Source organism: Delphinapterus leucas, chromosome 9 (genome assembly GCF_059928025.1).
Source record: "Delphinapterus leucas isolate spDelLeu-1000000601 "Yukka" chromosome 9, BTC_Dleu_Yukka2, whole genome shotgun sequence".
Lineage (NCBI taxonomy): Eukaryota > Metazoa > Chordata > Mammalia > Artiodactyla > Monodontidae > Delphinapterus > Delphinapterus leucas.
The window spans coordinates 80900625-80915764 of NC_143137.1; the positions used below are offsets into that span (position 1 = coordinate 80900625).

The 15140-nt window shown below is 38.0% G+C and overlaps 1 protein-coding gene across 1 annotated transcript in view; it reads left to right on the forward strand.

Annotated features, from left to right (window-relative positions):
• Positions 1-15140, forward strand: part of CACNA2D1 (calcium voltage-gated channel auxiliary subunit alpha2delta 1) — a 514071-nt gene that overhangs the window by 325759 nt on the left and 173172 nt on the right. Inside the window, exon 6 of the mRNA XM_022554402.3 lies at positions 1141-1270. Within this exon, the coding sequence (XP_022410110.1) occupies positions 1141-1270 (130 nt within the window). The remainder of the gene's footprint in view (positions 1-1140; positions 1271-15140) is intronic.

The following is a 15140-nucleotide window of genomic DNA, read 5'->3' on the forward strand; positions in this document are numbered from 1 at the left end:
GGGTTATCTGGTTATAGAAATTTTCAGAGCCATCTAAAAAGTTGGACACTATCACTTCTTTGTAGACTTCGTGTTGCCACATTCTGCCAGCCTTCTTATGAAATTTTCTGATTGTCCATTTAAGTCTTTTCTCTTGCTTATCAGTTGCATTACTGCAGTGTGCTGCGAAAATAGTCAAATGTTGTGATTCTTTTTTCAGTTTTGTTTTGAGGAAATTACCTGGGGAATATGGAATACTTTAGTCCCTAAAATGGAGTTGATAATACAGGTCTGAATTTAATAAAAAAATGTTTACTTAGGAAGAAGTTAACTATATTTGAACTGGGGGAATAAAAAGTTTAACATAAGTAGCCAAAAACAAATTGTTAGAGAGATGCATTTTGGATAAATGAGTGAGGTTCTTAGTTTCTTGCCAGACGAGAAACTGGATAATCTTGCCAGGGTAATTCAGTATCACAAGCATAGTTCAAATAGTTCAAAATTAATCTTTAACCTGAAACTCTTGTGGGATTTTCTTGAATCGTTATTGATTAGATCTTTTCTCCTACCTTGGGAGACAAATTGGTTGAAGTTAGGATTCGATTGTACTAAGAGTTACAATAGATCTCTTCTTTCCTAGTATTTGTACTTACTTTTTTAAAACAAAAATTGATACACCCGGAAAACATGCAGAAATCAAGGGAATATGACATAAAATAATCCTTCATTGCTATTATTTTTACACAAAGGTCATGTGTACCTTTGGTTATCAAACTAAAAATTACAGAAATTTGGTAACATAAGTGGTGAAATTTATTTCAAGGGGAAACTTTTAAGTTGGTTGTATTTAAAGGTACTTAGACTATTCTTTAAATGTACATTCTAATAAGTACTGGATGTGGGAAAGCTCTGGTCCTCTCAGGATGATTCCGAGTGATTCCAACGTTGAGGAAATTAGGAGAGAAGTTAGGTTATAATGTGAAAGCTAATACCTGAATGGAAATTTGTGTGTCTGATGTCATCATGGGACTATATTTTAAAATATTCTTGTAGATCTGTTTTTTAAAGACTATGCATTTGGCAAATGAAGAAGTGAATGTGAGAATACCTGTGTTAGCATAAGTTGTAATATTCTGTTTATTGTCTATTTTTTCTTTATAGCCGGAAAAGAACGATAGTGAGCCAGGCAGCCAGAGGATAAAACCTGTTTTTATCGATGATGCTAATTTTGGGCGACAAATATCCTATCAGCATGCAGCAGTCCATATTCCCACTGACATCTATGAGGGCTGTAAGTAAAAGAATGTGAACAACTCTTGGAATACCATGTTCTCATCTATCTTAAATATCTAATATTTGAAAAAAAAGGAGCAACTGTGATAGTGTTTTGTTCACATGTCATTTAAGAGTCTGTGGTAAACTTTGATTTATGCAAAAGAAGAAACTTGATTTTCATGAGCAATATATTGTTCATAGGCTGTCACTCTGTGAATTCAGGAGAGCCTGTATCCATGGAGGTGTCCTTCTACTCTGTTGTTTAACAAATAATTCTGCCTTTCCAATTGATACCAATAACTTAAAAAGTAATAGATGTATTTTTTTAAAAATCAAAACTATGTAGCAGTAGTACAGACCCACAAACTGCTAAAGGAAGCGAGGTGTACATTGTAGACTCTCTAGTTCTTATCACATCTTACTGTGTTTTACTGTCTCTCTTTGTCTCTCTCTGTGTATCTCTGCCTTACTCTAGGATATAAGAAAAAGATACCACTGTCTTAGTATATTGTGGACTCGATAAAAAGTGTTGGTTAAAGGAATGAATGATAGACCTAAAGAAATAGAAAAACATCAACTGGAAGACTTGATTGAGAAGGCTTCACTGTGAGGAAGGGAGGGGAATAAGTTATTTAGGAAGATACAGGGGAGGAAGCTTGTGCCAATGGTATTTCTTAGAGACACCCTATATACTAATAAGGGCAGAGCCTGACAATTCTAAGTAGGAATTCTTTTAAGTGCAGCCTAATCATCTATGAGGACCAGCTGTGACCCAGAAAGCAGGGTCTTTGCCCATTCACAGCTCTGGTTTTAGATGTTATCTATTTTCTAACTCGTTCCCACTTTTCCCCCTTGTACCCTGCCTTTCACATAAGTAAATGGTAAGGAGAAAGAACCACTTGAGAATTTAAAAAGTATATTTCCTTTTTTTTTTTTTTTTTTTTTTTTTGCGGTACGCGGGCCTCTCACTGTGGTAGCCTCTCCCGTTGCGGAGCGCAGGCTCAGCGGCCATGGCTCACGGGCCCAGCTGCTTCGCGGCATGTGGGATCTTCCTGGACCGCGGCACGAACCCGTGTCCCCTGCATCGGCAGGCGGACTCTCAACCACTCCGCCACCAGGGAAGCCCTAAAAAGTATATTTCTAATAGTTCCCTTAATTAAAAAGGCTGTAAAGTGTACTGGGTATCCAGAGTGTATCCAGAACTGCCTGGATTCTGGATGCAGACAGCCTGGGTTAAATTAAATTTCAAATCTAAATTTTAGCAGTATTTCCTTTGGCAAATTTATTAACTTTATGGGCTAGCATTGCTCACCCGTAAAATGGGGATAAGTTTACTAACCGAAAAGTTCATTTGAGGGTAAAGTAAGTTAGTATGTTTGAGTTTGCATAAGAGTGCCAGGCTCATAGTAAGCATTATGTAACTGTTTGCTGTTATTATTAATTGCAGTTAAAGTTATTTACACAAAAAGGATTAAATACAAGGACTAATATAAAAAATTAGCCTTAATTTTTTGGATTCATTCCAAGATTGTTGTTTAAAAGGGCATTTTTAAGTACATGTCTTATTTTTTCCATAATATAAATTTCATCTTCTGTCAAATTGTTTTATTCATTTTTTTGTTTCACCTTTTTTATATATATATATATATATTTTTTTTTTTTTTTTTTTTTTTTTTTTTTGCGGTACGCGGGCCTCTCACTGTTGTGGCCTCTCCCGTTGCAGAGCACAGGCTCCAGACGCGCAGGCTCAGTGGCCATGGCTCACGGGCCCAGCCACTCCGCAGCATGTGGGATCTTCCCTGACCGGGGCACAAACCCGTGTCCCCTGCATAAGCAGGCAGACTCTCAACCACTGTGCCACCAGGGAAGCCCCTTTTTAATATTTTTAAAAGTACATGTTGTTTTCATCATATCAAGTCTTTAAAGATATTAAACATATGATTTTTCTCTATAATAGAAACAATGGTGCATGTAAGTAGTTTCTAATGTTACATGAGAATTAAACGTAATCTGACTTCTTTACAACTCACCCTATTAATTCCAAGTCCTTTTAGGAATTACTGGGATGTAGGTTCAGTTTTGTTTTTCTTATTTTTCATTTTTAACTTTGTCTATTGCATTCTTTTTTCAAGAATTATTTTTGATGTTTGCAATTAAATGTTGCAACTATTATAACAACAATTAATCAGATACTACTGAGCTGTACGGTTGTGTTTCTCATTTTTTAAAAAATTATTTCATCCATTTTATTTCCTTTCAAAATTGTTATCACCTGTTGTCGGGTATGTCAACAGGATGATAATCTTATTACTCTACAATTATATCTTTCTTTTGAACTTACTGTAGAAGAACAAACTGGCTGGATATAGAAGTTTTGAGTCAAAACATTTTTATATCAGTACTCTGGCTATAATGTCACTGTTATCTGATCTGTAGTACTGTGTTGAACAAACTTGAGGCCAGCTTGAGTGTTTTTAATTTGTTAGCAAGCTTTCATGATTGTGTTTCTGTTTTGTTGCCAATAGTGATTATCCAGAAATCCTCAAACTTTCCATTAACTTCCCAAGGAAGGATATCAGAACTTTGTCTAGGGAGGGGGAGATTCCACATCCCTACCCCCACCCCCCGCCCCAGCTCTTCTGGAGTTCTTTTGGCTGGTCTAATAATTGACACAAGACAGATGAAAAGATTAATTAAAAAATTAATTTGTATGCATGTAAGTCATAAAAATGGGACCCCCCCGAAGTGTCCAGAGCAGGCCAATAATATATCATGTTTAGACAAAGAAACAACTATTTGAAGAGATGTAACAAAACAAGGGGGCTTGTGTTTGGGGTAGCAGACTAATGAAGTAACAAACTTTGTCTATACAGCTTGCTTAGCCTTGAATTCCCTAACTTTGGTGATACGGATGCTTTCTATCCTCCTGGTATCACATGGGAGATGTATTTCCCACTTTTAGGGGGAAAAAGGGGCATCAGAGTTTTTCTTTTTTATCGTTTATTTTCCATTGGTTGTTTCTCACATAACTTTATTCAAAATAATCAATATGCCATTGAGGTGCATTTTGGGGTGGGTTGCCCTGGGCCCCAACAACCTCACACACTTAAAAACAGATTTCTTTCTCTTTCTACAAGCCATGTACCACAGTAGCAGAAATTTTAATAGTGCGTGTGTATTTAAGATAGAAGATGAAAGTCTCCAACTGTAACACCTACTGAAGCTAATCATGACTAACAGTTTGGGGTACAGTCCTATGAAATATATATTCAAATGTGAACACTTACTAATGAAATAACCCAAATGGGATTTTTCATATTGCTTTTCAACTTGCTTCCTCCTTCCCCCACCCACCTCACTTATAGTAGAGACTTACTGTTCTGTCGTTCTTGAACTATTAAAAAGCTGAAAATAGAGAGGAGGAACGTATCTCTTCAGGAGTAGGTTACCCAGGAATATCAAAACAAAATAACTTTGCTTAATTTTTCAATGGGCTGATGTTTAAGAAATCAATGAAAAATGCATTTTTCCCTAGATTTTTAGAACCTAAAATAATAAGAACCTAATTCACCAGTCTAGTAAATTATAATATCTCATTTATTTAAATAACTTTGCTCAATAATTTTGAAGAAGGAGAAATTGAAGCTGAGTCTTTAATGAAAGGCCACATCATTGGTAAGAAATGGGGTCAAATTTCATATAAATTCTAATGCTAAACTTTATACTTTTAAGTACTACAATAGATAAGATTTCTTTTTTTTAACATCTTTATTGAAGTATAATTGCTTTACAATGGTGTGTTAGTTTCTGCTTTATAACAAAGTGAATCAGTTATACATATGTCCCCATATCTCTTCCCTCTTGAGTCTCCCTCCCACCCTCCCTATCCCACCCCGCTAGGTGGTCACAAAGCACCGAGCTGATCTCCCTGTACTATGCGGCTGCTTCCCACTAGCTAGCTATTTTACATTTGGTAGTGTATATATGTCCATGCCACTCTCTCACTTCGTCCCAGCTTACCCTTCCCCCTCCCTGTGTCCTCAAGTCCATTCTCTACCTCTGCGTTTTTATTCCTGTCCTGCCCCTAGGTTCATCAGGACCATTTCTTTCTTTTTTTTTTTTTAGATTCCATATATATGGGTTAGCATATGGTATTTGTTTATCTCTTTCTGACGTACTTCACTCTGAATGACAGTCTCTAGGTCCATCCACCTCACTACAGATAACTCAATTTCGTTTGTTTTTGTAGTTGAGTAATATTCCATTGTATATATGTGCCATGACTTCTTTATCCATTCATCTGTTGATGGACACTTAGGTTGCTTCCATGTCCTGGCTATTGTAAATAGAGCTGCAGTGAGCATTGTGGTACATGACTCTTTGAATTATGGTTTTCTTAGGGTATATGCCCAGTAGTGGGATTGCTGGGTCATAAGGTAGTACTATTTTTAGTTTTCTGAGGAACCTCCATAGTGTTCTCCATAGTGGCTGTATCGATTTACATTCCCACCAACAGTGCAAGAGGGTTCCCTTTTCTCCACACCCTCTCCAGCATTTATTGTTTCTAGATGTTTTGATGATGGCCATTCTGACTGGTGTGAGATGATACTTCATTCTAGTTTTGATTTGCATTTCTGTAATGATTAATGATGTTGAGCATCCTTTCATGTGTTTGTTGGCAATCTGTATATCTTCTTTGGAGAAATGTCTATTTAGGTCTTCTGCCCATATTTGGATTGGGTTGTTTGTTTTTTTGGTATTGAGCTGCATGGGCTGCTTGTAAATTTTGGAGATTAATCCTTTGTCAGTTGCTTCATTTGTAAATATTTTCTCCCATTCTAAGGGTTGTCTTTTGGTCTTGTTTATGTTTTCCTTTGCTGTGCAAAAGCTCTTAAGTTTCATCAGGTCCCATTTGTTTGTTTCTATTTCCATTTCTCTAGGAGGTGGACCAAAAAGGATCTTGCTGTGATTTATGTCATACAGTGTTCTGCCTATGTTTTCCTCTAAGAGTTTGATAGTGTCTGGCCTTATATTTAGGTCTTTAATCCATTTTGAGTTTATTTTTGAGTATGGTGTTAGGGAGTGTTCCAATTTCATTGTTTTACATGTAGCTTTCCAGTTTTCCCAGCACCACTTATTGAAGAGGCTGTCTTTTCTCCACTGTATATTCTCGCCTCCTTTATCAAAGGTAAGGTGACCATCTGTGCGTGGATTTATCTCTGGGCTTTCTGTCCCGTTCCACTAATCTATATTTCTGTTTTTGTGTCAGTACCATACTGTCTTGATTACTGTAGCTTTGTAGTATAGTCTGAAGTCAGGGAGCCTGATTCCTCCAGGTCCGTTTTTTGCTCTCAAGATTGCTTTGGCTATTCGGGGTCTTTTTTGTTTCCATACAAATTGTGAAATTTTTTGTTCTAGTTCTGTGAAAAATGCCATTGGTAGTTTGATAGGGATTGCGTTGAATCTGTAGATTGCTTTGGGTAGTAGAGTCATTTTCACAATGTTGATTCTTCCAATCCAAGAACATGGTATATCTCTCCATCTATTTGTATCATCTTTAATTTCTTTCATCAGTGTCTTATAATTTTCTGCATACAGGTCTTTTGTCTCCCTAGGTAGGTTTACTCCTAGATATTTTATTCTTTTTGTTGCAGTGGTAAATGGGAGGGTTTTCTTAATTTCTCGTTCAGATTTTTCATCATTAGTGTGTAGGAATGCAAGAGATTTCTGTACATTAATTTTGTATCCTGCTACTTTACCAAATTCATTGATTAGCTCTAGTAGTTTTCTGGTAGCATCTTTAGGATTCTCTATGTATAGTATCATGTCATCTGCAAACAGTGACAGCTTTACTTCTTCTTTTCTGATTTGGATTCTTTTTATTTCTTTTTTTCCCTCTGATTGCTGTGGCTGAAACTTCTAAAACTATGTTGCATAATAGTTGTGAGAGTGGGCAACCTTGTCTTGTTCCTGATCTTAGTAGAAATGGATTCAGTTTTTCACCCTGAGGATGATGTTGGCTGTGGGTTTGTCATATATGGCCTTTATTATGTAGAGAAAAGTTCCCTCTATGCCTACTTTCTGGAGGGTTTTTATCATAAATGGGTGTTGAATTTTGTCGAAAGCTTTCTCTGCATCTATTGAGATGATCATATGGTTTTTCTCATTCAATTTTTTAATATGGTAGATCACATTGATTGATTTGCATATATTGAAGAATCCTTGAATTCCTGGGATAAACCCCAGTTGATCATGGTGTATGATCCTTTTAATGTGCTGTTGGATTCTGTTTGCTAGTACTTTGTTGAGGATTTTTGCATCTATGTTCATCAGTGATATTGGCCTGTAGTTTTCTTTCTTTGTGACATCCTTGTCTGGTTTTGGTATCAAGGTGATGGTAGCCTCGTAGAATGAGTTTGGGAGTGTTCCTCCCTCTGCTGTATTTTGGAAGAGTTTGAGAAGGATAGGTGTTAGCTCTTCTCTAAATGTTTGATAGAATTCGCCTGTGAAGCCATCTGGTCCTGGGCTTTTGTTTGTTGGAAGATTTTTAATCACAGTTTCAAGTTCAGAGCTTGTGACTGGTCTGTTCATATTTTCTATTTCTTCCTGGTTCAGTCTCTGAAGGTTGTGCATTTCTAAGAATTTGTCCATTTCTTCCAGGTTGTCCATTTTATTGGCATACAGTTGCTTGTAGTAATCTGTCATGATCCTTTGTGTTTCTGCAGTGTCAGTTGTTCTCCTTTTTCATTTCTAATTCTATTCATTTGAGTCTTCTCCCTCATTTTCTTGATGAGTCTGGCTAATGGTTTATTAATTTTGTTTATCTTCTCAAAGAACCAGCTTTTAGTTTTATTGATCTTTGCTATCGCTTCCTTCATTTCTTTTTCATTTATTTCTGATCTGATTTTTATGATTCCTTTCCTTCTGCTAACTTTGGGGTTTTTTTGTTTTTCTTTCTCTGATTGCTTTAGGTGCAAGGTTAGGTTGTTTATTCGAGATGTTTCCTGTTTCTTAAGGTAGGGTTATATTGCTATAAACTTCCCTCTTCGAACTGTTTTTGCTACATCCCATAGGTTTTGGGTCGTCGTATTTTCATTGTCATTTGTTTCTAGGTATTTTTTTATTTCCTCTTTGATTTCTTCAGTGATCTCTTGGTTATTAAGTAGTGTATTGTTTAGCCTCCATGTGGTTGTATTTTTTACATATTTTTTCCTATAATTGACATCTAGTTTCATAGTGTTGTGGTCGGAACAGATATGTGATAAGATTTCAATTTTATTAAATTTACCCAGGCTTGATTTGTGAGCCAAGATATAAGCTGTCCTGGAGAATATTCCATGAGCACTTGAGAAAAATGTGTATTCTGTTGTTTTTGGATGGAATGTCCTATAAATATCAATTAACTCTATCTTGTTTAATGTGTTATTTAAAGCTTGTGTTTCCTTATTTATTTTCATTTTGGATGATCTATCCATTGGTGAAAGTGGGGTGTTAAAGTCCCCTACTATTATTGTGTTACTGTCAATTTCCCCTTTTATGGCTGTTATTATTTATTTGCCTTGTGTATTGAGGTGATCCTATGTTGGGTGCAGAAATATTTCCATTGTTATATCTTCTTGGATCGATCCCTTGATCATTATGTAGTATCCTTCTTTGTCTCTTGTAATAGTCTTTGTTTTATAGTCTTTTTTTGTCTGATATGAGAATTGCTACACCAGCTTTCTTTTGATTTCCATTTGCATGGAATATCTTTTTCCATCCCCTTACTTTCAGTCTGTATGTGTCCCTAGGTCTGAAGTGGGTCTCTCGTAGACAGCATATACACAGGTCTTGGTTTTGTATCCATTCAACCAGTCTATGTCTTTTGGTTGGAGCATTTAATCCATTTACATTTAAGGTAGTTATCGATATGTATGTTCCTATTACCATTTTCTTAATTGTTTTGGGTTTGTTATTGTAGGTCTTTTCCTTCTCTTGTGTTTCCTGCCTAGAGAAGTTCTTTTAGCATTTGTTGTAAAGGTGGTTTGGTGGTACTGAACTCTCTCAGCTTTTGCTTGTCTGTAAAGGTTTTAATTTCTCCGTCAAATCTGATTGAGATCCTTGCTGGGCAGAGTAATCTGGTTGCAGGTTTTTCTCCTTCATCACTTTAAATATGTCTTGCCACTCCCTTCTGGCTTGCAGAGTTTCTGCTGAAAAATCAGCTGTTAACCATATGGGGATTCCCTTGTGTGTTATTTTTCCCTTGCTGCTTTTAATATTTTTTCTTTGTATTTAATATTTGATAGTTTGATTAATATGTGTCTTGGTGTATTTCTCCTTGGATTTATCCTGTATGGGACTCTCTGTATTTCCTGGACTTGGTTACCTATTTCCTTTCCCATATTAGGGAAGTTTTCAACTATAATCTCTTCAAATATTTTTTCAGTCCCTTTCTTTTTCTCTTCTTTTTGTGGGACCCCTATAATTCGAATGTTTATGCGTTTAATGTTGTCCCAGAGGTCTCTGAGACTGTTCTTAATTTTTTTCATTCTTTTTTCTTTATTCTGCTCTGCATTAGTTATTTCCACTATTTTATCTTCCAGGTCACTTATCTGTTCTTCTGCCTTAGTTATTCTTCTATTGATCCCTTATAGAGAATTTTAAATTTCATTTATTGTGTGTTCATTACTGTTTGTTTGCTCTTTAGTTCTTCTCTGTCCTTGTTAAACTTTTCTTGTATTTTCTCCATTCTATTTCCAAGATTTTGGATCATCTTTACTATCATTATTCTGAATTCTTTTTCTGGTAGACTGCCTATTTCCTCTTCATTTTTTAGGTCTGGTAGGTTTTTGCCTTGCTCCTTCATCTGCAGTTTGTTTCTCTGTCTTCTTATTTTGCTTAACTTACTGTGTTTGGGGTCTCCTCTTTGCAGGCTGCAGGTTTGTAGTTCCCACTTTTTTTGGTGTCTGTCCCCAGTGGCTAAGGTTGGTTCAGTGGGTTGTGTAGGCTTCCTGGTGGAGGGGACTAGTGCCTGTATTCTGGTGGATGAGGCTGGATCTTATCTTTCTGGTGGGCAGGTCCACGTCTGGTGGTGTGTTTTGGGGTGTCTGTGGCCTTATTATGATTTTAGGGAGCCTTTGTGCTAATGGATGGAGTTGTGTTCCTGTCTTCCTAGTTGTTAAGCATAGGGTGTCCAGCACTGTAGCTTGCTGGTCGTTGAATGGAGCTGGGTCTTTGCATTGAGATGGAGATCTCTGGGAGATTTTAGCTGTTTGATATTACATGGAGCTGGGAGGTCTCTTGTGGACCAGTGTCCTGAACCTGGCTCTCCCACCTCAGAGGCACAGCCCTTATGCCTGGCTGGAGCACCAAGAGCCTGTCATCCACACGGCTCAGAATAAAAGGGAGAAAAAAAAGAAAGAAGATAATAAAATAAGATAAAGTAAAATAAAATAGTTATTAAAATAAAAAATAATTATTAAAAAATTTTTTAAAAAGAAAGAAGAGAGCAACCAAACCAAAAAACAAATCCACCAATGATAACAAGTGCTAAAAAGTATACTAAAAAACAACAATAACAAAAAACGGACAGACGGAACCCTAGGACAAATGGTAAAAGCAAAGCTATACAGACAAAATCACACACAGATGCATGTACATACACACTCACAAAAAGAGAAAAAGGGAAAAATATATATATTTCGTTGCTCTAGAAGTCCACCTCCTCAATTTGGGATGATTTGTTGTCGGTTCAGGTATTCCACAGTTGCAGTGTACATCAAGTTGATTGTGGAGATTTAATCCGCTGCTCCTGAGGCTGCTGGGAGGGATATCCCTTTCTCTTTGTTCTCACAGCTCCCAGGGTCTCAGCTTTGGATTTGGCCCCGCCTCTGCGTGTTGGTCGCCTGAGGGCGTCTGTTCTTCACTCGGACAGGAGGGGTTAAAGGAGCAGCTGATTCGGGGGCTCTGGCTCATTCAGGCCGGGGGGAGGGAGGGGTACGGAGTGCGGGGCGAGCCTGCGTCGGCAGAGGCCGGCGTGACGTTGCACCAGCCTGAGGCGCGCTGTGTGTTCTCCCGGGGAAGTTGTCCCTGAATCAGTGGACGCTGGCAGTGGCGCGCTGCACAGGCTCCCCGGAAGGGAGGTGTGGATAGTGACCTGTGCTCACACACAGGCTTCTTGGTGGCGGCAGCAGCAGCCTTAGCGTCTCATCCCTGTCTCTGGGGTCCGCGCTGATAGCCGTGGCTCGCGCCCGTCTCTGGAGCTCCTTTAAGCGGCGCTCTTAATCCCCTCTCCTCGCGCACCAGGAAACAAAGAGGGAAGAAGAAGTCTCTTGCCTCTTAGGCAGATCCAGACTTTTCCCCGGACTCCCTCCTGGCTACCGTGGCGCACTAACCCCCTGCAGGCTGTGTTCACGCTGCCAACCCCAGTCCTCTCCCTGCGATCCGATCCGACTGAAGGCCGAGCCTCAGCTCCCAGCCCCACCCGCCCCGGCAGGTGAGCAGACAAGCCTGTCGGGCTGGTGAGTGCCGGTCGGCACCGATCCTCTGTGCGGTAATCTCTCCGCTTTGCCCTGCGCACCCCTGTTGCAGTGCTCTCCTCTGGGGCCCCGAAGCTCCCCCCTCCACCACCCGCAGTCTCCGCCTGCGAAGGGTCTTCCTAGTTTGTGGACACCTTTCCTCCTTCACAGCTCCCTCCCACTGGTGCGGATCCCGTCCGTATCCTTTTGTCTCTGTTTATTATTTTTTCTTTTGCCCTACCCAGGTTCGTGGGGGGGTTTCTTGCCTTTTGGGAGGTCTGAGGTCTTCTGCCAGCGTTTTCAGTAGGTGTTCTGTAGGAGTTGTTCCACATGTAGGTGTATTTTTGATGTATTTGTGGGGACGAAGGTGATCTCCACATCTTACTCCTCTGCCATCTTCAAGCTCCTCCTCAGTTAAAATTTCTGATATTTTACTTTTGAGATAATTTTGCTCAGGTTTATTCCTTGGGAGCCAGGATTGTGCACAGGAGTTAGTAAGATATGTACTTTGTATGAGAATCTTCATTTTCTTATTTCTTTTGCTCTTTCTCATTGAAATCACGTTCATGAAAGTCTTCATCTATTTTATGCTGGAACAGACATAAAATATGGCACATGAAGTAAATCCGAACATGTTTTTTTCAGATTGGTATCACATAGTATACACATCTTTTTTTCAGTATCCTACAGAAGAGTCTTGACTTGGTGTAAATGTTTTTGTTTCTAATTTAGAATAAACTGTGAATATTTACAAAGGATGATTTTAATAGTCTCAGAGAATAAAATGTATTACTTTGATTACTTTGAAAGTCAATAAGATAAAATATTGATATAGATGTTTTCAGAAGTTGTAAGACACTTTGGTATGTGGCATAATTTAAAATAACAAAGGAAGAGAAGCTCTGTCTTTGGATTATTTATTTAGTCCCATTTATGTTAATATTCGCTTCTCCTTCCTTGCTGAGATCTCATCCATAAGCCTCTGACCTTGCCTGGCCTGTGCTACTTTAAAATTCATATCCAGTGTTACGGGCTGTGTGGGTAAATGACACAGGAGTAAAATCAGAAATGTCAACAAGATCTTGAAACGTTAATAATTACTGGCTTTTTTCATGCAGCTCATCAGAACATATCAGATATCCAGGATCATTCTAGGTTTCTGAATTTAATAAATGGGAAAGCATACTCTAATTGAAGGCATAACTGAAGGAAACAGCCTCTTCTTTTACTCAGTTTGTGTCTCTGAATTCTCATAAGATACCTTGTGTTCTAATTTTACAAAGGTGATTACTTTCGAAAGAGTCTTGAATTCAAATGTGATTATTTTTTCTCCATGATGTATTTAAAGTTTTCAAATAGTATATTTAATTAAAATCCTATCTGAAAGTTTCTACTTTTGAGGATTTCACTGGTCGGTACTTTTATTTCAGAGGGCACCCAAACCACACTTAATGTTCAGATCTAATTTATCTGTTTAAGAGTATAAAAAAACGAGCAATGAACTCAGTAAAAATGGCTGAATATTCCGACTTCATTTGTTTTAATCACAGAACTTTATTAATTTGTTATGTCTTCATGGAATGTCTTCATAGAATTTTCTTGTCATTTGTCATTAGAAATTTATGTTAATATTTATTTGTAGAATTATTATAGTTATATAAGAATATGCTAAGAGGAAATAATAAGGAACCTCAACTTGCATAACTTTCAGGTACTAGATACTTTTGTCCTTACACTTACCTTGTAATGTAAGCAAGGCAATTTATAATTTCTATTTTAGAAATTTTAAAATGAACATACTTCTATCACAAAGGTACATTGATTTTACTGAAAGAAGACAGGAGAATTTTCAGGAGTTGTATTAATATCCTTGGAGGTCTCATATGCCTTAACAAAAATACTTGCTTTTTATAAATTGAACTGTCTATAATACTGTGTTGTAATTTATCACTTTTAAAATTGAGGTATAGTTAATGTACAATATTATATACAGTATAGTGTACAGTATAGTGATTCACAATTTTTAAAGGTTATACTCCATTTATAGTCATTATAAAATATTGCCTATATTCCCTGTGCTGTATAATATATCCTTGTAGCTTATTTATTTTATAAATAGTAGTTTCTATCCCTTAATCCCCTACCCCTGTCTTTCCTGTCTCAACGTTTGTTTGTTTTATTACAGAAAATATAGCTACTGTACGTCATATGATGTTAGTATAGAAATTATAGAGGAAGAAGCTTCTTGGCCTTTACTGATTGATTATGTGATAATCTTTCATAAGCAATTAATCTGTTCCAAGACATGGCCAATATTGTATTAGAGAGTGCTAATAGTTTACATTTACTGTTTTAAAAAAGTTTATAATGGGAATATAGCACTGAACAAATAGAGAAAAACCCCTGTACTCATGGAGCTTACATTCTGATGGAAATAGGGCATAAAATAAACAAACAATGAAAATAATGGGATATATTGTAGCATAATAAATGTTTGAGGTAAAAATAAAATAGGGGGCTTCACTGGTGGCACAGTGGTTGAGGGTCCGCCTGCTGATTCAGGGGACATGGGTTCGTGCCCCAGTCTGGGAAGATTCCACATGCCACGGAGCAGCTGGGCCCGTGAGCCATGGCTGCTGAGCCTGTGCGTCTGGAGCCTGTGCTCCGCAACAGGAGAGGCCACAACAGTGAGAGGCCCGAGTACCGCAAAAATAAATAAATAAATAAAATAAAATAGGCAATGGTTGTAGGTAGTTCCTGGGTTAGGAGTTGGGGAGTTGATATTCAAAATGTGTGGATAAGGAAGGCTTTGTGGATAAGGCAGCATTGTGGCAAAAGTCTGTAGTTGGTGAGCATGAGAGTCATGAAGTCTTTGAGCAAGAAGGTTGCAGGCAGAGGTAACCGAAAGTACCAAGGTCCTGAGCCTGGAGCATAGTGGGTGCATAAAGAACAGGAAGACCGTGTGGGCAGAGCTGAGGGAACAGCTGAGGGTAGCAGCAGAGACCTCCTTTTGTACAGCCTTGTGGATAATTACAGTTGATTTTTATTTTGAGATTGTCTAAGTCAATTTGGGCTGCTGTAACAAAATACCATAGACAGGGTGGCTTAAACAACAGATATTTAATTTTACAGTTCTGGACCCTGGGAAGTCCAAGATTAAGGTTTTGGGAAGATTTGACTCCTGCTGAGGTCTCTCTTCCTGTTTTGCAGATGGCTGCCATCTTGCTATGTGCTCACGTGACCTCTTCTTTGTACACATGCGGAGAGAGTGAAATCTGGTATTTTCCCCTCTTTTTATATGGATAGCAATCCGATTATGAAGGCAGGACACTAATTCCAGTACTGAGGTGCTACCCTCATGACCTCATCTGTGCCTAATTACCTTCCAAA